The sequence below is a fragment of the Poecilia mexicana genome, unplaced genomic scaffold (assembly GCF_051168715.1).
Source record: "Poecilia mexicana isolate PSO_F unplaced genomic scaffold, ASM5116871v1 scaffold_9, whole genome shotgun sequence".
NCBI lineage: Eukaryota > Metazoa > Chordata > Actinopteri > Cyprinodontiformes > Poeciliidae > Poecilia > Poecilia mexicana.
This window is the reverse complement of record NW_028263378.1, coordinates 2,773,966-2,800,015: the sequence shown is the minus strand read 5'-3', so window position 1 is coordinate 2,800,015 and position 26,050 is coordinate 2,773,966. Positions and strand designations below refer to the sequence as shown.

The window sequence follows — 26,050 nt, the reverse complement described above, 5'->3', positions numbered from 1 at the left end:
CAATAAATCTTTAATAATATTTAATCTGCTCATCTTGTCTGGAACAGAGGCGTTCCACAGGGATGTGTTGTTACTCCACTGCTGCTTTCAGTCTACAAATAATAAAATAGAACAAAGACTTTTTGAAGGCTGGTTTGCATCATTTATTTGTAGCTCTTTGTTAGTATATTAGCCAGTGTTGTGGTACTCGAGATCGGTCTTGGTCTCGAGTCCGGTCTTAAGACCGTTTTCTGATGGTCTCGGTCTCGTCTCGGACTCGACCACGTTTGGTCTCGGTCTTTTCTCGGTCTCGGGCTCTGAGGACTCGGCATTTTATTTCAAGACCAGTCGAGACCACGACTGTGAAAATATAACTAAACGTGCAGCATACTGTCCACTTTATTTGTTAACATCTTTGTTTTCAGTGGATGCAAAATGCACCAATTAAAATCCAAGCAACTACGTGTTTCTCCCCCTCCCCCTCCCCACCTTTCACTCACGCGCGGCGCTCCAGGACATGCGCAGTGGTTTTCTCTCAGCAGCAGAAAATGTTTGTCTAATCGTCAGTAATATAATAGCGCTGCATAAATAGTAAGAAATCCGATGGCCAGAGCTAACTCAGCAGCGCTTCGCTTTCAGAGACGATGGGGACAACGTCTAACTATTTTCGTCACTTAGAAAAGTAGCTCAAAGAAGGTAAGCCCCGTTAACGTGATGTTAACAAAGCTAGCTGTACAGAGACGCATAAGAATTTTTGATGAAAAAAAGTCACTCACTTCCTGAATTATTGTGCGGAGATGTTGACTGACTTGTCGCATATATAGGACAACGCTATGTCCAAAAGTCTGGAATATAGTGATGTGACATTCAGAAACAGTCGATTCTTCTCCACGGCTCTTTATTTATTAGATAGGACTGGAGTGTCACTCACTGAGAGCCGTTGTTCTATCAGATTACCATACACTGTCAGAATAGCATACGTGCAGTGAGTACCATGCCTGCGCATGCGCATTAAGAAGTCCGACCGTCAGAGGAGTTGTCAGTTCACCACATGCAACAAGTTATGACGAAAATAAGTCATTAAATTGTTTTCAATGATAACTATATAGATATACATGTGTTGTCATGGTTGCAAAGTGTATTTAAAGCAGGTCTGGCTGCAGCTGGAGTCAGCTACAACACAGGCCCGTGTAAAACTCACTTAACCGCTAAGTCAGGACGCTCTACGTCATGATTCTATGTTGCTAGCATACATGCAGTGAGTACCATGCCAATGCATGCGCCTTAAGAAGTCCGACCGTCAGAGGAGTTGTCAGTTCACCACATGCAACAAGTTATGACGAAAATAAGTCATTAAATTGTTTTCAATGATAACTATATAGATATACATGTGTTGTCATGGTTGCAAAGTGTATTTAAAGCAGGTCTGGCTGCAGCTGGAGTCAGCTACAACACAGGCCCGTGTAAAACTCACTTAACCGCTAAGTCAGGACGCTCTACGTCATGATTCTATGTTGCTAGCATACATGCAGTGAGTACCATGCCAATGCATGCGCCTTAAGAAGTTCGACCGTCAGAGGAGTTGTCAGTTCACCACATGCAACAAGTTATGACGAAAATAAGTCATTAAATTGTTTTCAATGATAACTATATAGATATACATGTGTTGTCATGGTTGCAAAGTGTATTTAAAGCAGGTCTGGCTGCAGCTGGAGTCAGCTACAACACACGCCCTTGTAAAACTCAGTCAGGATGCCATACAACTGTTAATAACAGATCTACGTCATGATTCTATGTTCCTAGCATACATGCAGTGAGTACCATGCCAGCGCATGCGCCTTAAGAAGTCCGACCGTCAGTGGAGTTGTCAGTTCAGCATATGCAACAAGTTATGACGAAAATAAGTCATTAAATTGTTTATAATATGATAACTAGATAGATATACATGCGTTGTCGTGGTTTCAAAGTGTATTTAAAGCAGGTCTGGCTGCAGCTGGATGCCATACAACTGTTAATAACCAAGTGTATGATGATCTACGTCATGATTCTATGTTGCTGATTAAATAAAATCATATGGTAATGACAGTGTATGCATGTCTGAGCTAAGCGTACGACTATCTGACAACGTATGCTGATCTGACAGAACACCGTGAGTTTTGCTAAGCGTATGACGATCTGACCTGACAGAACACCCGTTCTTTGTTCTAGTAATGCTCTGTGTGCACTGCATCATTATTTAATTATGTACGTTGATATTTAAATTAACAAATAACTAAAACACAAGAACGAAAGAGCACGCAGAGCATGCACATTGCTCTTTGTTTTTGTTCAAAGTGGCAACTGTAATGTCTGCCATGGTGTCAGACTACCTGGCTTCATGTACTGGGATAGAGAGTGAAAACAGTCACGATGAGCGCCTTCTGTTTGGTTACTTCTTGCTTGTTGCTCCTTGGTCAGTGTTCATAGTTGAGCGTTATTTACCATCAGGGCATTGCCTCAATTGCTATGTTTAATGGTGCAACAGTGGTGGATTCTTATATGAGCAATATGGGCAAATTCCCAGGGTGTTATGTTTTTAGGGATGGCACGAGACCATCACACATTGTAACACAGAAATGGAATATTTAATATTGTTAAAATGTATTAAGTATTTAATATCTAGGTGTTTTTATGGAAATATGGATCTTTCAGATTATTCTGAGAAGCAATTTCGATCATATTTTACATTTCATTGTGTCATGTAGCGCGGGCCGCTGGTCTTGGTCTTGACTCGGTCTTGACTCCCCTCGGTCTTGGTCTTGACTTGGTCTCGGACCCTAAAAGTCTTGGTCTTGTCTCGGTCTCGGGTTAGGTGGTCTTGAACACAACACTGATATTAGCTCTTACTTTCTCATCGTTCAGTATTCTCTGATTCGCATTTTTGCAGATGTTTTATTCGAATGTAACTCCAAGTTATTTGCAGAAAATTTGCATATTCTTGGATTTTTTTTGCATATCTGAAATATTAGTAAGAAAATGCAGCTTTGGAAGTGGAAATACGTAGAGGCGACGCTAACTAACATGCTATTAAGAGGCTCAAGACCATCTTTTTAACTCCATTTCCTTAATTGGATCATTTTTTGTGCATTTTCCATACAGTTCCGTGTTTTTCCACGTGGGGGGGGAGGGTAATGGTTTGTTTTTAATGTACGTCACTGCTTCTAGTACAGGGATGTCAAACTCAATTTCACCGAGGGCCACTTCAGCATATTGGCCCCCCTCAACGGGCCACATTGACAATACAAATCAGGAGGGCATCCCTGCTAAAACACCCCAGACAAAAGGTTGACTTCCCTCATTCAGTTCTGTAGAGGCTTATAATGAGTCAATGGTCCAGGTGTGTTAGAGAAGGAATCCATCTAAAGCTGCAGATGCTCTGGAAAACTAGACTTGGGCAGCCCTAGCATAAATGTATAAAATACAATTTTATACAATGTATAAAATAATTTATTTTATAAAATAAAATAAATTAAACACCACCTCATATTGTTAAATAACTGATTTTATGTATTGAAGTTTTAAATATTACATTTGAGTTGGATGTAAAATTACTTAAAAATTACAATATTTAAATCAGTGTTTAAAGGTGAGCAAACAAATAATAAAAACAAGTCACATGGGCAGACATTATAGACTTTACGCAAAGATTTAGTCTCAGAGGCAACTGAAACCAATTAATAAAAAATCCTTTCTGAATATCATCTCATGGTCTCTGAACTAAATGCGTCTTTCTGACCGGGAGCTGACGGCATAAAATGCGACTAAATAGCCGATGTTAATATGATTGTAATTTCACGGATAAAAATAGTACATGACCGATTTTCTTTTATGTTGTCGGTCAAGATAAGGATAACAAAAAAAGTCTAGCGCCACCTGCCGCCCTGACACCAACTCACACATCTTCATTCACAGTCTTACTTGTAAATCAATGTTTCTTTTCTTGGACGTTTTGATGTTAGCTTGTCGATGTCTCAGTTTTATTCGCTGGGAAAATCAATAAGCAGCTTGAGGTAACTCTGCTGCTCTCTAGTGGCGAGAAGCCGTAATGTTGGCTGGTAACAATCGGAATGCATTATGGGAGATGTAGTTTGTAGTCTCGTGCTCAAAACCTATTTTAAGTCAATCATCGGCCTATAAAATGCTGGGGGGCCACATGTGGCCCGCGGGCTTTGAGCATTACGCCATAGAACTGCCAATTGGTAATTAAGTAAAGTAGCTTCAATTTCAAAGAAGCCGATTGGCAAATGAACCATCACAAAGGAGAGGAAGGCTCTTGTTGTCTCACTGCACCCCAAGAGATGCATAACCTACAAAAACTGTTTCTGTCTGGTTTTGAACCAGAGACCTTTTGCATGTAAAGCAAACGTGATAACCACTACACTACAGGAACTGAACTTCTCTGCTTTGTTTCAGTTTGAGGTTCCAAAGTTGATGATGTGAGATGCAACGCATGAAAATTTCAACTGAGGCTTGCACTCAGATGCCTGGATTCAGAGTACAGACCATGACACCACAGAACCCTTGTTGACCTTTGCAAAATCTGTTTCTGTCTGGCTTCGAACCAGCAACCTTTTGCATGTAAAGCAAACATGATAACCACTACTCTACAGAAACTCATGCTCTTTACAGTGTTCCTGGTAGATGATCCACATTTTGTTAGAGACTAACGTTAACGATGGGCATGGAACAATGTGAAATACTTACAGATCTTCTCAGAGAGCACAGTAACTTGGTGAACAAACTGTCAGACTTATACTTGTGCCTAATTTCACATTACAGTCCATAAACTAAGCCTGGGATCAAACAATTGTATTGAAGATGTCATTAGCAGAGACAAATGGTTCTGCAGAGACTTGGCTAAATGGCTATAAAATAAAATAAAATAAAATAAAATAAACCAAATAAAAAATGGTTCAAAAATAAAATTAACACATTAAAATAAAAAATATCTCTGAAATACAATCAACACTTGAAAATTAAAAATGGTTCAAAAATAATAACACTTCAAAATACAAAATCTCTGGAAAATAAAATATTATGTGTTATTTTGAAAAACATTAGAATATAAGCACTTTTATCAAATCTTCATTGTGGTGAGATCATGTCAGTTCTTCTTAAATCCATGGAAACCCAACAGTTTGTAAGGTAGGTGAGTTAGCTCAGCAGGTTAGAGCACGGTGCTGGTAATCCTGAGGTGCTGGTAATCCTGAGGTCGTCGGTTCAAACCCCATATGGGGCAATTCATGTGTAAGGTCTTTCAGACAATCAACGCTTCAAAAAAAAAAATAAGGGTTCAAAAATAAAACTAACATTTCAAAATAAGGGTTCAAAAATAAAACCAACACTTTACAATTAAAAAAATGGTTCAAAAATAAAATCAACACTTCAAAATAAATAAGGGTTCAAAAATAAAATCAATGCTTTACAATAAAAAAGGTTTAAAAAATAAAATCAACACTTTGCAATTAAAAAATGGTTCAAAAATAAATAAGGGTTCAAAAATAAAATCAACACTCTACAATTAAATTTATTTTTGAACCATAAAAGGTAAAGGTAAGGTAAAAAACCTTATTAATCCCATAGGGAAATTAAGATTGTCTGTTGCTCACACATTAATTCACATCCACACACATTAAAAGTGATCTAGTAAAAAGAACTTAAATACAATAAATACATTAAAAATGCTAATTACCCTGTCTTCCTCTCTCAACCCTCCTAGAAGTCACAGCATTGTGAAGCCTAATGGCCCGTGGGACAAAGGAGTTTTTAAACCTCTCAGTTGAACATCGCAGTGAAAGAAACCTATCACTGCGGGAGCTTCTCTGGTTGGAGAAAACAGTATGTAGGGGATGTCTTGTGTTCTCCAGGACTAAACTGAGACAGTGTCCTCTGTTCCACCACTGTCTCCACAGACTCCAGGCTCACATAGACCACAGAGCCAGCTCTGCAGATGAGGCGATTCAATCTCTGTATGTCCCTCTTCTTTGCACTGCCCCCCCAACAAACAACAGCATAAAATATAACAGTAGACACAATGGACTTGTAAAACATGTACAGGAGCTTAGAGCACACATTGAAGGAGGCCAGTCTCCTCAAGAAGTACATTCTACTCTGTGCTTTCTTGCACACATTGTCTATATTGGAAAACCAGTTAAGTGAAGTCGCTTAATTTAATTTATTAAAAGTTATTGAGGTGATTTTTGTCACTACGAGAAAAATGTAGATACATTTATCTGCTTAATTTGTGATGGGATCTGGATTCACGGTGAATATTAACTAAACCGCATAAAATGCGACTAATATGATTGTAATTTCACGGATAAAAATAGTACATGACCGATTTTCTTTTATGTTGTCGGTCAAGATAACGGATAACAAAAAAAGTCTAGCGCCACCTGCCGCCCTGACACCAACTCACACACATCTTCATTCACAGTCTTACTTGTAAATCGATGTTTCTTTTCTTGGACATTTTGATGTTAGCTTGTCGATGTCTCAGTTTTATTCGCTGGGAAAATCAATAAGCAGCTTGAGGTGACTCTGCTGCTCTCTAGTGGTGAGAAGCCGTAATGTTGGCTGGTAACAATCGGAATGCATTGTGGGAGATGTAGTTTGTAGTCAATTTGTGCTCAAATCCTATTTTAAGTTAATCATCGGCCTATAAAATGCTGGGGGGGCACATAAAATGACATGGTGGGCCACATGTGGCCCGCGGGCCTTGAGTTTGACACGTGTTCTAGTATGAAGGGTGCTTTATAAATAAAACTGATTGATTGACACGCTATTGGCTTGGCGTTTGCTAAAGCCTCTGATCGAAACCCCAACAGTGACGATGTGGGAAACTGGAAACTCTGGCTTCCACTGTGCGTGTTAAAGTATATTTGGTGTTTGAACCATTAACAGAGGAAGCTGGTCTCAAGTTAGTCAGTGTCAAGATTTGAAAACTGGTGTTCTCATCTCCATTCAGTCTGTCTGAGCCTGAACTATTCTCCAAAGTTCAATAAGCAAAACTTTTATCTCCTCGACTCAGACGAATACAAATCCTCAGCTTCTGATTACATTTGGTAAAAACTTAGAAAACTTTCCAACAAACTGCACTGCTCTGTGTGATTCCAGTGAAACAATGAAGTTTGGGAAAAAGGAGAAAATATTGGAAATTTCAAAGAGAGTGAATATTTTTGAAAGACACAGTGGGTCACCCATTTTTGCACAAAGAAGAGAAGCTGTTAATTTATGGAGAACCTGTGTGTCCGTCACGTTGAACCTCCAGCTGCTCAAACAGCATCGCATTATTCATAATAGCAGGAAGCGCTGCGTCTGGGCTGATTGTGAAGAGGGTCATGCAGAAATTTAACAGCTTCCCTGGAGACAGAACTCCGCTGTCTCCCTTCATGTTTTTTGTGACATTGCTCCACCTTGTTTTCAATGTGCTCAAGTAGCGGAAAAAGAAATTAATTCAGTTTTTAAAGATGTCAAACTTTTTCTGTGTCTGCTGCAGATTATCTGATATTCAAATTTAAAGTTTAGGAGCATTATTAGGTTTTATTTGGGATAACATTGAAATAAAATTTGCTTTGAGACGAGACTGCTACATAAACGGAGGCTCATTTTCAAAAGTAACATTTTCATCATGTCATTTATTCATTTATTAATTTCAGGGTTTCAAACTAACAACTGTTGAGAAAATAAATTTAAAATAAGCTAGTTTTAAAACTTAATATGTCTTGATTCAAATGGCCTAAATTGTGGTTTTAAATCAGTAACGTATTCTGGCCTATTGACCTTTATGTTACCTGTAGTTCCAGCAGATGGTTTGCTAGGATCGTTTGAACTGCCTTTTGTCTGTGTGGAAAACAACACAGTGGAAGTTCCAGCTTTTCACACTCATCTGTGAAAGGCCGTAAACACGGCAGGGGTTTCTGGCTTGAGAGAGGGTCAGAGATAGCTCCTGGTTGGATGAGCAAAGATACGCCTTATTTGAATAAATTAAAGAAAAGAAGATAAAACTTTCTACACAGAAGTAACACATTAGATTTTGCTCTTGCAACTTCTCCAAAGACGTCTTTGCTTTTTGTTTGTCGCTTCCATCTTTTGTCTTTTTCTCTCTCAGGTAAATTCATGTGTTGTTTGTGCTCTGAGGTTTCTGATGTTATGTGATGTGTGTCTGGTGATAGTTTGCATCTGTCTTGAATAAATGCTGATTATTGTGACGCTGTTATCTCTGTGTGATCTCAGTCTTTGCGCACAGCATTTTTCTGAACCCGGGCATAAGAGAGGATTTAACGAGTCAAAAGGTTTTAAAGTTCAAGAATTTTTCCTCTCTTAACACAACCTAAATATTTAGCTTATAAACTAAACCTTTACTTAGCACTAAATATTCAGCTCTAAACTAAATGTTAAGGTAAATTCACTGCATATTAACTATCAAACAAAAGATGGCTCTTGCAAACCTAAACTCCCAATTAAGCTAAATAATTAGGTTAAATATTTGGAGGCTAAATATTTAGCTTGTTAATGAAATATTACCTTCAATCTAAATATGTGAGTGAATGCTAAGTAAATAATTGTGACATTTGTTCATTTTCCATCACTTTTTATAGTCAAACAACCGAGGCTGAATTTTTCTCCTGTTTTTTCGGCCAGCTTGTTATTCAGTCTTGCTAATTCAGAGTCATAAATCTCAATGTTTCTAAAAGTTGCAGCTTGTTGGACGGCTGATGACGTCCTAAATGTTCCCGACTCGGCCACTTTAAGTGGACAGTAATTATAATGCAAGCTTTAATATCCTGTGGATGTTCCAGTTCGCCAATCTGAAACTACATTTTGTGTTTACCGTTTATTTCATTCCTTCCTGCTTTTTATTAAAACTACTCAAACATTTAGCACCCATTAAAGCAACGTGTGCTTTTCTTTTTGCTGAGACTTTTTTTGTAATTATGATGAAAAGTAGTGATAAAATACTTAAGTCTTAAACATAACTTTATTTAATTGTACATGTATAAAGTTTGTATTCCATGTATTTTGGTTCTGGTGGTTCAATAGGCTAATCAAGTTTGATGAAACTCTAATTCAACCAGAATCATTCAAACCAAACTCCTGCTGATGGAAATAATTTAGAAAATGGCTTTAAATGTTTAAATTATTTTGAAAAGCAGGTAGAAAATGTTCCAGTGTTTATCCTGTACTGACCGGAGCAATAAAATATTTCTGGTGAATCTACACAAGTAGAACTGCAGAAATATTCAACAATGTTTGCATATTTTTTTGAGCGTAGTGAAGCTTCAGGGAACTTTGAATGGCAGCGTTTGATGGGTGACGGATGCGTCCCATCAGCCCTTTGTGCCGTTCTGCTGGCTGCTGTCAGACTCTGCAGAGACGTTGTTATGCAGATAATGTTTTTCTCATCACAACATGTCACTAAAATGAAAAACAACCGACAGCTGCTCCATCCTTGATGAAACCACAGAGTCACTGTTTCAGAACTGCTTTTGTCATCGGAGGGTCGGATATAAATTACATTTTATTTGCACCACTCCCACTGACAACAGCTGCATCTTGTCATATCTCATCCTTACAAACTTATGGACTAAATGAAAAATGACATTCAACCCAAAACAACAGATGTAAATATATGCAGGTTCTTCCAACAGAAACAGAGAGTAGATTATGACAGGCAGGAGCGCCGGTTTGTTCCTGCTGGTGTCGCTCACCATCCACAGGCCCGTTAGCGACTGGACATCATGTGACTATCGTACGTCACATAGTGGTGCCGTTTTTCACTCGGTTACAGATGTGTTTGGTCAGTAAAATAAATAATCACTTAAAGGATATGAAAATAAATATTTTACTACAGATGTGCCCCCCAAAACCTGCAAGCTAACGATAACTATTGGATTTAGCTGTTGTCAACATAACACTAAGTCTTAAATGAAATAGTGTGATATATAAAAGAAAAAAGGATGCAGTGCTTTGCTACGAATTCTCAACATTTCAACAATTAGATGATAAGATCAGGAAAAAATTTAATTCAGAAGAAAATAGCGAGGCAGAGTTAAGTAGGTCAGCTATGCTAGCTTGACTTTGACAATCTTAAGGTGTAGATGTGCTGTGGGATTCTGTGACGTTTGTTTTCAGTTATAAAATAAAAAAAGGCGACCTAAATACCACCTGTCAGATCAGCAAAACTGCAGGGACTGGATATTCTGTTCTTTCTGTGGGAAGTGTTTGTTTTTTATGTTGAATGCTGATACTGTACATATAGAGGCACTGTTGTCAGTTGCCACGGCAACGGGTCTGTGTGCAGCGTAGCTGACAGAGAGAGCGAGAAAAAAGAAGAATACAAGTGGCTTTGAGTTACTTTTCAGCAGTTTTCCTGCATTTTTCCCTGTTGCACTGCAGCTGCTGCAAATTCTCAAAATTTCAACAAACGACAAAAACTGGGCAAAACGCCTCAATCGTTTGTAGAACATCTGGATATAAATGTCGTCAAAAATGATCAATTACATCTCAAGATATTTAACAAACTGTGGCTCCGACTGCAGCAAATGCTGGTATGTAAAATTAAATTAATTATCCAAAATGAAAACAGAAATTCACTTAGTCCTCACTTGAATCTTGACAGAAACTGAGTCAAAGTTTCTCAGCTTTAATTAAATCTGTATTTGATAGAAATTAGATGAGAAATAAAGACACTGCGACCATTTTCATGTTCATTCTGCCCGGCTTAAGGAACATGAATCAATGCTAGTGACGGTGCATCACCAGCTATAAATTGTCCCAGAAGTTAATGTGATAAATGATAATATTGTTGCTTTGAGTCCATTTTCAAGTATTATTATGGTAATGGCATAATAATGCATGAACCTATTTTCAAAGATTAATAAACTTTAAATTCTAAAGAACATTTAACACTGGAACTGGAAGATAAATATCAAAAATAAAGAAAAGAATAAATATAATGATGAATTATGAAGTCGGAGCTGCTTGAGACCAAAACGCCAGACTGAAAACTTTATCATCCAGTTTTTGGTAGAAAAACAAAAAATAATTCAAATGGAAATTATTGAGCTCGTTTTAATTCATAATGTGATTAATTGATTGATTGCAACAGGCCTACTAGTAAACATAACATATAATATCAGGCATATTTTACATCCCTGATTTCTCCGTTCAGAAACTGGCATCATCATCTGTAATGAGCAGCAGATATTTTCTATACGCTTCTAAAAGCCGATTTATCTGCACCTTATTTCTCACTCATATGTTTAAAGAAGACAACTGATTGATTTAGTGTTTACTGCTTGTTGATTCAGGATTTTAATGATGGAAGAGGAAACTGCCTCCTTTCTTTATAAAACAGAATCTACTTCCTGCTTGTTAGGCTCACGTCAAACTTTTTCTGCTTTGTGATTGGCTGCAGAACGTCAGGCAATGATTAGATAAAAGGGGTTTATGTGAGCAGCCGGTTTACAGTCGCTGAAAAGCTGAAAGCATATTTTATCATAATTTATGAAAAGTGACAGAACTGTGGCATTTTTAAAGTGAAAGAAAAGCTTCAACAAGGACAGAAAGTGTTTAGTATTCACTTAAATGGTTTTTTCAACCAAACCATTTTCTCTAAATATTTATGAAGGATTTGCCACACATAAAAATATGTATATATTTTTTATTATTCCACTTTTATAGGTACTGCAAGCTATTAAAAAGATCGAGACAAAGAAAAAACAAAGGCTTTTGGTTCAAGTTTGTACAAAAAAATAATAAATTGTACTTTGTGTCATACGCTTGAATATGATATTACTATTTGTAGTTAAAATTAAATTAATTTAGATTATAATTTAAAGTTAATCAAACCTAATTCAGATTCTTCAGGCTTGGCTGGAGAATTTTTACTCGTATATTTTACACAATTATTTTAATTAAACCACATCCATTCAATAAATGCATTAAAATTAATGGTTGGATTTGTAAATCTGAAGGAAAAGATTGTTTAATTCATGGATACCGATTACCTCCATCATGTCTGCAGTGGGAGAGCTGTCCATGTTATCACCATCAGCCCACTTAACACCACAGAAGAAATAAAGTAAAAATAATAAATATTATTCTGCAGACAGAAAGAGAAAATTATAATCTGCCTTCTGATTCCACAAATCTACAAAAGAAAGAGAAAAGAGAAACACCATATTTCCTGCTTAATGCGACGTTATAAAGCATTGTCAAGTAAAAAGAACGTGAGGCTAACTCATATTTAGCTAGCTTACTACTGAGCTAGCTTACTACTGAGCTAGCTTACTACAGAGCTAGCTCACAGGTAAATATTTAGCTAATATGCAAATTAACTTGCCAAGAAAGATTATTTTGCTGGTTTGTGTTATTACCTAAATATGTAGCAGTAAGCTACATAAATATGTAGCAGTAAGCTACGTATTTAGCATCAAATGAAATATTTAGCATTGTAGCTAAATGTTCAGTTTGGATCTAAATATTCTTAGACAAATGACGAACACTGAATATATGACTTTGAAAAGTGAGCTCCCATTTTTTTTATAACTTTTTTTTTTTTTTTTACATTTTTAACAGGGTAACTTTACAAACTCCACCCATTATTTCTGTGATTTTTCTGAAAGCCCAACTAATTACCCAGAATCCTCTGCTTTCTGCCAATCCTCCATTTCTAATGATGTCATCGATCCGTACACAGACAATCTGCACACTAAAGAAAAACTTTGTATTTTTGTAAAATCCTGCTGTGGAAATTCATGATTTATTTAGCAGCTGAGCTGTACAGCAGTTCACATTAAAAATAAACTGCACCAAGAATCTTTAAAGGCCTTAACAAGTTTTTTTGAATCAATCTACAAATGATGTGAATAACTTAACCAGTTAACCGATTCACAACATCTACTCATAAATCTACTCATTTTTAAAAACGTCTCAGACAGAAATCCTGAACATGCCTTTGATTCGCTGCACTGAAATCAGCAGGAAGTTAAAGAGGGATGAAATATTCTGAGTGTGTTACGCCCCCTGCTGGTTTGTCAGCAGGAAGGCGAAACAACATGAAACGACTAAAAACACACAAAGTTTCTAAAACATCACATTTTTAACTCATGAAAAACTCAGTAAAAATGTACATTTCAACAACAAACTGCGAGTATATTCATTCTCAGTGAAACATCAGGACTTTTGGAGCGACTTGAGTCGGTCCGTGTTTGACCTTGGAAGCAAAAAGGATCCATTTTATTACCTCTGGTACTTTCCTGAGTTTAACTCCAACCAAGACAACCTAACTTTGCTTTTACTGTATCAGAGTTATAATTCAGAAGAGCAAAAGACCTGAAGATCTGGAGATCTGGAGACCTGAAGACCTGAAGACCTGAAGATCTGAAGACATGAAGACCTGAAGACCTGGAGATCTGAAGACCTGAAGGCCTTTGGCAATTCTATGGTCAACGGAAACGCAGCCACATACCAACACTACGGTCCCCAATGTGGTTCGATTCAAGTCCATTTATCACCAACCAAGAAAAAAAACTGAATTCAAATCGATAATTATTGGCAACAGAAACTGAGGTCCAAACCTTTGGTAAAAAACATCATAAATGTGCTGCCACTGTTCACCGTCAGGTTTCAGAAAGGAATTCTCTGTGGGAGCGTTTTGAGCCCTTCACTCCCGCGGCGCTTCTGGTTTTTAAAGCTCTGAGAATAAAGTGACTGACTGACAGGTGAAAGAGGCCGGCATCCTCTGCTTTCACCCAACACATCCCAAACCATCCATCATCCTCCACTTCAGCTTCCTCTCAAAAGCACAACAAAATAAAAAACCTCTAATTGTCAGCAGTTTGCTGAACCTTCTGCTGTTTGAGCCTTGATATTTATAGCCAGAGCGTTTCAGAACGAGCCACTGGGCAGCAAGTCTGAGCGATACGGCGGTGAGAAAGCTCCGGCTGCATCTGCAGACCCTGCAGGGCTGCAGGCGGCTGCAGTGCAGGGATGCAGGCGGATGCAGGCGGCTGCAGGGATGCAGGCGGCTGCAGGGATGCAGACGGCTGCAGGGATGCAGACGGCTGCAGGGATGCAGACGGCTGCAGGGATGCAGACGGATGCAGGGATGCAGACGGCTGCAGGGATGCAGACGGCTGCAGGGATGCAGGCGGATGCAGGGATGCAGGCGGATGCAGGGATGCAGACGGCTGCAGGGATGCAGACGGATGCAGGGATGCAGACGGATGCAGGCGGATGCAGACGGTGCAGGGATGCAGGGATGCAGACGGATGCAGGCAGATGCAGATGGTGCAGGGATGCAGACGGCTGCAGGGATGCAGACGGCTGCAGGGATGCAGACGGCTGCAGGGATGCAGACGGCTGCAGGTATGCAGACGGCTGCAGGGATGCAGACGGCTGCAGGGATGCAGACGGCTGCAGGGATGCAGACGGCTGCAGACGGATGCAGGCAGATGCAGGCAGATGCAGACGGTGCAGGGATGCAGACGGATGCAGGGATGCAGACGGATGCAGGCAGATGCAGATGGTGCAGGGATGCAGACGGCTGCAGGGATGCAGACGGATGCAGACGGATGCAGGGATGCAGACGGATGCAGGGATGCAGACGGATGCAGGGATGCAGACGGCTGCAGGGATGCAGACGGATGCAGGGATGCAGACGGATGCAGGGATGCAGACGGCTGCAGGGATGCAGACGGCTGCAGGGATGCAGACGGATGCAGACGGTGCAGGGATGCAGATGGCTGCAGGGATGCAGACGGTGCAGGGATGCAGACGGATGCAGACGGATGCAGGGATGCAGACGGATGCAGACGGTGCAGGGATGCAGATGGCTGCAGGGATGCAGACGGCTCGCCGTCACGCTGCTGAGTGTTTGGTCAGCAGGGTGTTTGGTCAGCAGCAGAATGAACTTCTGTTTCAGGCTCAAGAGGCAGTTCAGCTGCCACAGGGACATTTCCAAAGGTCATTTTCAATGTTTCTTCATTTTTAATTGTCAGTCTGATCATGTGTGATGTTGGGTTTTAACCTCCAGCTTCTCATTTTGTAAAATGGAAACTAGCAGCTCAGACCTCATTACTGTGAGACATTTTCTGTTTTACCTGACGAAATGAGAGGTTCAGGCTCGTCTCTGAGGTCCTGTGTGCCTGGAATCAGAAGTGCTCTGTGCCTCTGCTCCAGGTGTGACCCTGACGACGGCACAGCTGTCCGACAACGACTTGGCTGCTCTGAAGCGTCACGCTACATTTTGTCACATCGCTCAGTCACATCATCTGCACCATAATCCCTGAAGTGATCATGTGGCAAAGCAGGCAAACTGATTACAGTGTCTGGATTTACCTGGACAAAAGGTAAAAAGATGCTAAGTTTTAATGTATTCAGAGCAAAACTCACTTTCTTTAAGAGCAGAAGAAAATAAGTGATGATCATCGAGAACTGAGATAAATGAACTGCAGAGCGCAGAGATACGGCAGGAACTAAGAACTGTAGAGTCTATAGGCTTTTATTTTTTATGGATTATTATTGGACTTCTATTGAAAGAGTTATTAATGGTATCAGATCTTTTTGATAACTGCCTCGTTCTCACCAAGTCCTGCTGGAAACGCTTGGGTTTCATCCCAAATGGCCACACAGTTTATCTCCAACAATAAAACTCCCATCATTAGACAGAATATTTTAAGGAACGGCTTTAATTGCAGCAACTTTAGAGAGCTGCAGTCAGTAATGAGGAGAGATCATATCACCAGTTCGGTTTCAGCATTTTCTAACGTACATCTTGTGAGGAAATGACGCTGAGTGGTGAGTTAATATAAAACCAAAAGCTTATTTAAAAGGAGGTCAGATAAGACTGAGTGTGGAGGAAGTGTTGGTAATTAGCAAAAACATGGTGGACGTAATCTGTGTTTAAACAACCCAGAGTTTAATTTTAAGTTAAGGTGAGACGACGTGAAGTTAGTAGAAAACTCAGAAAATCAAAGGAATTGATTTTAAAATTAACTGATTTTTCAAACTTAAACCAGAAACAAGCTGATACCTGAGGCTTATGTCAGTAAATTTATTCACCAATTTATTTTGCTTGGCTAAAAGCCCAGACGCTTTCTAAGGGGTTTGTGTCATTTCCAGGCTTTACTTCATTCTAAACTTCAGTTGTTTTTCATTTTGTAACTGAAAACTTTTGCTTTTTCCCCATCATTTCGTTGGTTTCCTTCCAGCTGGTTGTAGACTTCATCCCAGTTTTAAATCAAAATCTAAACTTTTTTTCTGCAACAAATACGAAATACTAACAGTGTCAAAAATAAGCCCTGCTGAGTGAACACAGCCGAAGGCTGGGGACTCGACTTCCATCCAAACGACTGCGACCAGACGTGGTTTTGCTTTTCAAAGACTTGAAACTTAACTTGTGACATATTTGAGACTCGCATATCAAATACTTAAAACTAAATGAACTGCAGTCCAAAAACTTTACTCTGGTTTTCCTGTAAAAGGCTGTGGAGGGTTCAGATCTGACTTGAGTCCTGTTTGTTGCTAAACAATTTCAGAGGCCTGAGGCTTCACCGACTCCGTCCAGAGTTTACTTTGACTACAGAAACTGGCCCCTAAAAGCATAAAAATGGACTTTCCCTTCAAAACCTGGACTTGGGTAAATGACTTGTGAACATTTCTGGTTTTAAGTTGTGCCTCATGTTTCCAACAGTTCATCTCCTGGCAGATTAAACCTCAGCAGATGCCTCCAGCTTGTTGATTCTCTGCTGAGTTCAGACTAATTTGAAGTCGGCTCTTCTGCGCCACGCTGAGGTTTTTAATCTGCTTTTCAGAGTCAAAGCTGGCTTCCCTCCTCTCCTGACCATTTGTCACTGTGAAGGATCACTTAAAAACTCAGTGATGGAGGAAGAAAATAAAAGCCTAATTGTCTCAGGAAACAGCTATAAAATCATTAACTGTCAGCTACTTTTGAAAAATGTATGAGGAATTAAATAAAAGGTAAGAGAGCCACTTATTTATATTCCCACTGTAAATCCTGGTGTTATGATTTCAAGGTGACTTATTGTGCTTCCTTAGGTTAAAATAGGTTTATGTTCTATAAAAACACGATTATAGTTTTTTGCCCAAAATAATTCTTAGATAATCAGATTTTAATCTGCTCAGTTCTGCCCGTTTTGAGCAGTTTTAGGGTTCTGTCACTTTAAAACCAAATAAACTGCCGATGGCCCCCCTGCACCTCATCTCAACGTTTACACTCGCATGAGAAAATGGCTGCAAACAGATGCGCAATCATAAAAAAATACATCTTTGAACAGCAGAAGTGGAGCCCACTGCACAACCAACAAGGATGCAGCAAGTGGTTTCTGGAAGTCTTTTCCAGCAGCCATTGTACTCCAATAAAACCAGCTGACCTGCCGTGCTGGAGCTGCATTTTATTGCTAGGTAACGGACAGAGCTCTGCTGGGGTTGCCAGGCAACAGGAGTGCCTGGTGATTTGTGACGTTACATTCCAGATGTTTTTTCAACGGCTCGTTTTCCAGACACCAAAAAACTTCAACTTATTGCAAAAACCAGCTGCGGTTTTTTTTATAATGTTTGGGATGTTTTTAGAAGCAGGAGAGACGCAAATGAAAAAACAAAAATGTACAAAATATTAATTTTGCATAATACATCCCCTTTAAAACATTTTTACCTGAAGGGGGAGGCATTTTATAGCTGGCAGCAACCTGACATGTGAAACCTGTCACATTTCACAATGAGGCCAATTAAATCCTCACCTCTTCTGCTAAACAAATGCTCTAATTCTGGGGCAGGTCTGCGGCACAGCAGGAGGTCAGGCGGTGTAATCATGCTGCAAACCGAAGGAGGGAGCGAAACAAAACATCCTAACATGCCGTCTTATGGTTGGCATCATTTTGGACCAAAGTAAAAACTGTACGGATGTGGAAAGAGAAAAAACTACAAAAAAGAGAGAGTAAACATCTCAGGTGGATTAAAGGAAAGCCACCGATCCGTTCTCAGAGTCTGAGCACGTTCGGCCTGTGAGCTGGGCATCTGTGAAACAATTCAGAGTAATCACATCACAACATCAGCAGAATTTCAACCGTCTAATCAGTCTGCGGGGAACGGCTAATTAAGATTCAACTAAATCCGTCTGAGTGGTGAAAGTGGCCAATGAAGTAAGAGAAGCTGCTTATGAGCAGCAGGTTGTGCTGATATCCAGACTGATGCTTCCCTCAAAGAGGCAAACATGTCAGGGTGGAAATGCCTTATCGTAATTCACTTCTTTAATTATTTCATGTTTAGTGACTTGTGCGGGTTTTGCATGGCGGATGTGAGCCGAGTGTTTCATTGTTGGAGGACTTCCTGCAAAATGAATTTCCTGACTTGGACGTGAAAGGATGATGATAAGAATTAAACACAGATGGAAACATTATGAAGCAAGAGGAGCTTTTTAGGTAACTCTGGTGAAAAACAGCGAGTTGTTCTGCTAAGTTTGTGTCACTCAGAAAATAAACGTTCTGCTTTGTATTTTCAGGGAGCCTTAACACAACCATGATCAGGGGATTCATCTGAATGCTCCAAAATGTAATATTTATTTCAACATCGTGCCTGTTTGACCAGTATGAGTCTTTTTACATCTACTTGTTAATAAGGTCTCTTTAAATTTGCCATAAAATGTAAGAAAAAGTGTGTTAATTTAAAGTCTGGTTTGTTTGGGAGGTGAAAATCAAACTGATGTGGACTGGAGACCGCTCCAAAAGCAGGAAATGGACTACAGCACAAGGCATTCTGGGTAAATACAACCAACACAGGCTCAACAATAATTTCCTTTAAAGAAAGTCTCAAGAAAAAGTCAAGAAAATATTCTTAAAATCCATGATTAGTTGAACATGTTGGCCTAAATATGCTGCAATCTTCCTAAAACTCATAATTACAGAATTGCATGTTTATGTTTTCCACCAACCTGCAGAAGTTGCCATTCTGTCACCAGTACATGCCGGCCGATGATGCTGGTTGGTTATAGAGGATGCAAAATCTATAAACAAAAACAAGAAGTGAAGGTTATGGAGGCTGATGAGGGCAGAACACAAACATTTGGCTTGAGAAAAAACGCCTCAGTTTTCGTATTCAACGAAATATCTGTTGAATAAGCCAGTGGTTCTTAACCTTTGTTGAGGCACCGAACCCACCAGTTTCACTGTGAGCTGCGCTGAATAAAAGAGAGAAGTTGAAATACATGCTGAGAGAGAAACTCCGTCCTACAGATGAAGCTACATCACAGATTTCAAAAGAAAATTAAAACGGGAGACCGCGGATAATATAGGAAATAGCGCCCCCTTCACCTCCGGAGTGTAATGGTTCCATTTCCAAATAAGGTAAGAGACTGACAGGGGTTCGTCCCGCCCCTTTCTGTTTGCTGCAGGTGTACTTTGTTCAAATTCAATGCGCAAAAACGACTGTTCCGGCTGGACCGTAGCACCCTGCATACATCATCTACCCAGGATGCACTGCAGCGTAAACAACATGGCGACGCCCATGTGACAATATATATATTTTTTAATTTACAAAAACTTTGTCTTTACAAGGAAATGTTTCTCAAGTAAAGTTTGTTATTGCAACTAATTGAGGATTTACTGAAAACAATTCAGTTTTATTTAGGAGCCCCTGGAATGAAGGGGCTGCATGTAAAAGCCAGTCATGCATTTCAGATTTCCACTTGTGAAAAATCCTAATAAAAAAGGATAAAATTTATGGTGGAGATGTTCCAAAATATGAAAAAGGTATGAATGATTCAGAGGGCGTTGCAGACGGATCAGGCTTCTTTTAAACTGTCTTCTCAGTGTAAATTAGCATAATGCTGTCATCGACACAATGAGCTGTCAGAGACGGGCCTTGAATCGCTGGCAGAACCAGCCCATGTCTGGGTTCTGTGTGAGGATCCGTCCTGCATACCTGGCAACGAAGAGTCGATATGGGGAAACATTTTCTGTTGCGTTTCCTTGCAATAAGCAAATACACCAGGTCTATTTTGTACACAGCCACAAATATCCATTTAAATATTAAATATACAAACATTTAAAGAGTCTCAGAGTGACATATATACTCTTAACTCTTTAGTGCAAAAAACTGATTGAAAATCAATTTATTCACTTTAAGTTTGTCTGTTTGTGTGAGGCTGAGATGGAAGTGCACATGAAAATGGCCCTTTATTAACTATTCAGACTATCAACAGAAAAAATACACAATCAGATGACTTTATTACTCTGATAATAACTGATATATATTTCTCTTTCCTCCTTACGGAAAGTTTCTATTTATTCCTTAGAAGGGATGGAAAGAGATGGAAATCCCATGTTTGGCCTGTTTTGAACATAAAAGATATAAAACCTCAGATCTCAAAAATGAGATATTAAGATTTATGGACAAACTTTATGAAAACCTTAAATTACAGCAGAAGGACGAAGCAAAGTCTGGACATTCTGTATTAATCAGACGAATGAATTTTATTCCTATTTTACACAGAAGTATTCTCATAAATGTTTGTGAAAAACGTCTTCCATTTTTTAATTTAGGCATCTTTTTACAAGTTAATTACAAAATACCTTTCATGAGATTTTAGTTCCAGACACTGGAGGAATGAGCGACCATCAGATCTGATTATTGTTTTCAGCACGCCGCAGTGAAATGGGAAAAAATGCCTGCAGTGCAATAAAGACCTGATGCTGCAGCTGTGTTATCAGAACGCTGAGACAACATTGTCTTTGTTTTTTTCACCTGCTTCATTTCTAATCCTGCTTCTTTCAGACATTAAATTCCTCAAAGTCATTTTACTCCCATCAGATGATGGAGAGGATCCACATGCCTCCTCCAGCCGGACTCACCGCTCCAGTTCCTCCTCCTGTTTTACATCTGAATGATGCTGCCGCTCCAACCTCTCCACTTCTATTCAGAACAAACATTTAAGCACCACGATGCAGCATTTAAACAGCCTGAAAGTGGAGAAGAGCTGCTTTAAGATAATCATCGTATCACAGCAGAAAACGTAGATTCATGTAAGAAAACTACAAATCCAATTTCCTGCAATTAAAGATAAAAGGCTTATTGAAAACAGCAGCTGAGAAAAGCGATCCTGAAAGGTCAGCTGAGGTTCGTGAAGCTTTCTTTGCTATGACGGTGGGCTGTTAATTTTCCATTGTGTTGCTACCGTCTCATTTTCAAGCTGTTCTATTACATAAAAAAGGCTTTTTTAAAGGATTTTCTTTATATTTTTAACATATAAATAGAACAAAAAGCCTGTTAAAATCCATTTCTGTGGAGGCTGAAGCAGAACAAGCTGAAGCTGGAGGTAGTTATCTTTGGTGCCATTGATGATTTATCTCTAAAAAACTGACCGCTTCTTCATGATTCCCAAACTTCTGGAAGAATCTTCTGCGGATCAACTGGACTCTGCATCTCGTTACACTGGAGTAAAACTGACATAATTTCAGAAATGATTGTCTCAGCTCCAGATGTTGCTCATCTGAAATTCACATCAGCCTAAACTTAAAGCAACAGCTCTCTGAAACCTTTGGTTTTCCATCGTCTGTTGCTAATTACTTTTCCTCTGGCATTGTTTGGTTTTCTGCTGATTTGAGAACGACTGCAGCAAGAATAATTCTGACACCAGCAGGCAGATTCTGGCTCAATGCATATTTTCATACCCAGATATTAAGCCTTCTCGAGTTGATGCAAACACAAACACTAATTTCCTGCTGCAGCTTCATTTCATTCACCGGCCGGGTGTCACACCTCTCACACATAATTGGGCCATTTAGCCAACCTGAACGCGTTTCTCTTCTTCTACTGTTGGCGGTTCAGCATCCAGCTGCCTGCCGGATGCTGATTCACGCCACAGCTTTGGGCTTGTTAAAAAAACAGGGAAAGTGGGAATAAAATGGCCGTTTTAATGGTCATTTTATGGTCACAGTGTGAATCTTTCCTCACCATCAATAAACAAACCATCAGGAGAAACTCAGCAGTCCAAGTTTAAACCCAACTCACTTATTTTAAAACTTTTTGAAAGACAACGTATAGAAAGTTTGAGTTTTCTTCAGGTTATTTTAATACTTTATAAATATATTAAAGTACATTTATTCATTCTTTTAACATATGTCTGGCAGTGAGGTGCCAACAGGTTTACCTTCACAAGTGGAGAGTTACAGCTTCCACTGTGATGCTCCACTTCATATATGTATAAAAGTTGATTATTCAGGTTTAATTGAGACAGAAAGAAAGAGAGAAAGTTGGTGGAAAAGATTAAAAGGGAAAGAAAGAGAGAAGAGCAGAGGAGAGGAAAACATCAGTCTGTTTCTACAGCTGCAGAAAGAGAGAAAATAAACCGAACAAACAATTACATGATGCACCGCGGCAGCTGCAAAAAAGTCCTTTAACATTTTACTCAAAATGTGAGATGTGAAGCAGACGTCACTATTTTCCCAGATTTTCCAATAAATTTATCGCTGTAGGAGTTAATTAGGAGAAACTTGATTTGGTTCTTGATCCTTTTTGCTTCCAGAAATATTCATGTTTGGTGAAGTTCAAAGAAAAATTAGATTACAAGTACAAAAGTGAAGGTGTGTCATTAGGATTGTATGATAGAAAATAAAATGCAAACTACTTTCATTTGCTAAAGCGGTTAATCTGATTAGTCACAATTAATTAATTATTGAAATAATCTTAAACTAATCTAGTAATCGATTCATTGGTAGCTGGAGAAGACTCTCAAAAAAAGTCATTTACCAAAAAAAACATTTTCAGAGCAGTAATTAAGAAAAAATCATACAAAATATGAACATTTAGCACTTAAAATAAAATAAAAAACCTTTTGTCTCCAAATATATTTTACAAAAAACTACTTGGGTGTTTTATCTTTTTGACACTTGGGTCAACATCAAGTCAAAAGTATTCAAAACTGACTAAAAATTTGGATTTTTTATTTGTTTTTCATTGTAAATGCAAAGGTTTAAAATAATTTGCTGTATTAACTGAAAGGCGTCTAGTTTTCTAATTCTTTTAGGCTTGGTTTAAAAAATGTATTCAGACTTTGGACCACTTTCTTTCAAAACTCTGGATAAACACGATTCTACTTCTTATAAACGTTTGGTTTAAAAGCATTAGTAATTTGTTTTATGTTCAACATTTTTTTAAAAACTGTTCAACTGCAACAGTGGGCCACAAAAAATCAGTCCAAGGGCTACAAATGGCCCTCGAACCGCGCTTTGGACACACTTTGAGCAGATTAAATCAATCTGAATATTAAATATTGCCAAGACGCTGAACAATTTTATTTTTATTCTTTTTAATCAGCAGATTTTCTGTAAATGAGAGCAGCAGACATCACGACTTGAGCCCGTCTCTTTTAATTGGCACGTTGCATTATGAATCTAAAAGTTATTTTCTCGATCGTGTTCGCTTTCACACAGTTTAAGGACGAATTAATTAAAAACGACAAAGAAGAAGAAACAGTGTCAGAAACGCTGCTGGAAATATTCAGACAGCTTCATGTAAGAGTGAAACGCTGCTGTAAATTAAAGTTTATTTTTCTGAAAACTCAGATTCATGCTTCAGAACCAAATAAATAAAAACCTGGAGGAAGTCGGCTTATTTCACAAAGTGTGGTTCTGTTAAGTCCTTCTGAGCAGTCAGTGTCTTACCAGCAGCAGATAAAAGTTTGATATCAAACCTGAGATTCAGTGTCAGAATAACTGATAAACTTTTATGCACTGAATAAGAAAAATGAATGAATTTGAGTAATGAAGGTTTTTGTTTTGCTGCTGGACAGCAAAGAGTTTTTTTTTAATGTTCCTTTCATCCACTGGGGTTTCAGGTTTTCCTGTTTTCCAGAACTGAACCAAATGTTCCTGAAAAACACATTTCAATATAAGATGAGTTCTGATGAAACAGAAAAAAGTGAAATATTGATTTTCTCTCTTATTAAATCAGATGCATAAAGAAATACTTTAATTTCTGGGTCAGAAAAAAAGTTTTTCATCTGAATTATTTTCAATAAAAAAACAGAAGGAAGAGATTAAAGCTCAAAGATGAGAAAGAAAAAAACCTCTGGAAGCAAACGACTGTTTCTCCGTTTCATTCACACCAACCTGCATCCTGCAGGTCTTTGGGTTTAGATTTTTGTTTTTCTTCATGCGTGTTGCATTTTGAATTAAACATGTAATCCTGGAGAAAAAACACATTGTTCATGCTAATCAGATTCTGCTCTGGGAAAAGAAAATATCAGCTTGTTTACTTCAATGTTCTCAGGACTTTTGGTCGATGGAATAATCCCAACAATGCATCACAAACATTCAACTTCTTTTAGGCTGCAGGGATAAAATAATGGAATCAAAAGTAGAAACACCTGGCGCCGTGGTGGCTTCTGAAGATGTCGACTCAAGAAGACGGCCTGGGATGGGTGAAGGAGTTTATCTCACTAATAAATTTAGTGTGAATATAGAAGGTGCATTCTCAGCCCTGGTTAGTCGGCCTTAAAGCTGCAGTTTATTTTTATTTAAAAAAAAAGTTTTAATGTATTTGTTAACATTTTCACTTGTCGTTACAGTATAAGACCGATAATCTGTGAAACAAAAAAGAGCTCCTCTGCCTTCTCCCAGAAATAAATCACCATTACCACATTTAACAGCGCATACATGAGCATGATTGACAGCGCTACGACTTACCTTCTGCGTCTGATAGAGATAGTTTTAATAAATATATAAAAATCACATATTTTTATAAAAGTCCTGCAGCTTTAATCAAATTCCAGTCCATTTGTCCAGAAAGTCCAGTTTGTTTGTTGAGGTGTGAAGAACTTGTAATCAAACTCTGGTCCGCCTGAAAACCTCAGTCTGGGTTCGGTTGATCTGAACTCTGGTATGTGAACACCAAGTGGACCGCAGACCGCTCCAAAAGCAGGAAGTGGACTACAGCACAAAGGATTCTGGGTAAACAAGCAAAACAAACATGCTAGCCAAGCGCAAAAGAGAAATCCTACAAGTGGTTAAATCTGATGCTGCTCCATTTTGGTTTACATTTCATGAAGAAGGAAGTTGCACTCTGCGTACTTTTTAGAAGTCTTTATGTCGTTTCCTTCAGTGGTTTCTGCTGCAGCGCCCCCACAGGCGAGGAGGAGAACAGGTAACAAATGTTGCAACTTTGGTCCCAAATCAAACTGAATCTACTGAGAAAACGTCTTTAAATTGAGCTTTAGACCAATTAATTACCAAAACAAATTCTGAATTCAATTTGTTTTTTGTTTTTTTAGATTAAAACAATTTTAGGAAGTCCTCCAGATGTAAATAGCTTCTTTTACTCCACATTAAAATCTGATGCCAGCAGCTTTCGATCCAGTTCAGGTGTGAACTGATACATCAGGTACGATGCGTCCTCAGCTGCCCTCCAGTCTGAAAGGAGAAAAAACCATGAGGATTTTCCCCGATCATGCGTTAAACTGATAGTGAACCCTGGAATCCGCAGGGACACAAAGCCCTCTCCCAGCTTTCCTTTTAAGCTGTGCAAGCGTTAGCACCGATATAGCGCCCGCTTCCCACCTTTGAATGCACCAAACAAACCGGACTCTTTAACAACACGGGACACCTGGCCCTTTCAGATCACAATCCATGAGTCATCAGGAGGCGAAAAAAAAGATTCCTGATTTTATTTGGAGTTGGACAGATCCCCGGCGGTGGAGGCGAAGACAAAGGCTACAGAGGGAGAGCAGGAATGGGCCCTGGCACCTGACGTCCCGGCTGCTCAGACGAGGATTAGCATCCAATTTGCCCGTCGTTTCCCGGGCTCAGGCCTGAACCAACACCTCGGCGCTACAAAGCGCCGGATGAAAAGAAGGCCATGGATGGTCACTGGTCTGGAGAAGCTCTGTTTAAAATGGCAGGGATAAAAAAAGGAGGCTGGTTTTTGATGTGCGGTGGAGAGCCAGGCTCTTCTGCTGCTGCTGCCCTGCGATGTTTCAGTTTCAGCCGCGAGCAGTGGGAAAAGCTGCTGCGTT

General features: G+C 39.1%; 1 protein-coding gene and 1 non-coding gene across 2 annotated transcripts; both read right to left on the bottom strand.

Moving 5' to 3' along the window:
* Positions 1-4,335: 4,335 nt before the first annotated feature.
* Positions 4,336-4,408, bottom strand: trnav-uac (transfer RNA valine (anticodon UAC)). The gene has a single exon. It is a non-coding gene; the product is annotated as a tRNA-Val (tRNA).
* Positions 4,409-12,736: 8,328 nt separating this feature from the next.
* Positions 12,737-15,640, bottom strand: LOC148157584 (uncharacterized). The gene is made up of 2 exons (XM_088008440.1): positions 15,611-15,640; positions 12,737-14,891 (listed from the first exon to the last, which is right to left on the bottom strand). The coding sequence occupies exons 1-2, from the start codon at positions 15,638-15,640 to the stop codon at positions 13,896-13,898; spliced, it is 1,026 nt and encodes a 341-aa protein (XP_087864566.1). The 3' UTR covers positions 12,737-13,895.
* Positions 15,641-26,050: the final 10,410 nt, after the last annotated feature.

Excerpts from the sequence above, each read along its gene's own strand:
- LOC148157584 (XM_088008440.1), bottom strand. The coding sequence starts at position 15,640 with ATGAAACCCAAGCGTTTCCAGCAGGACTTG. Across the intron at positions 14,892-15,610 it reads AGCGTTTCCAGCAGGACTTG|CAGCGTGACGGCGAGCCGTC; the intron begins GTGAGAACGAGG and ends CCAAACACTCAG.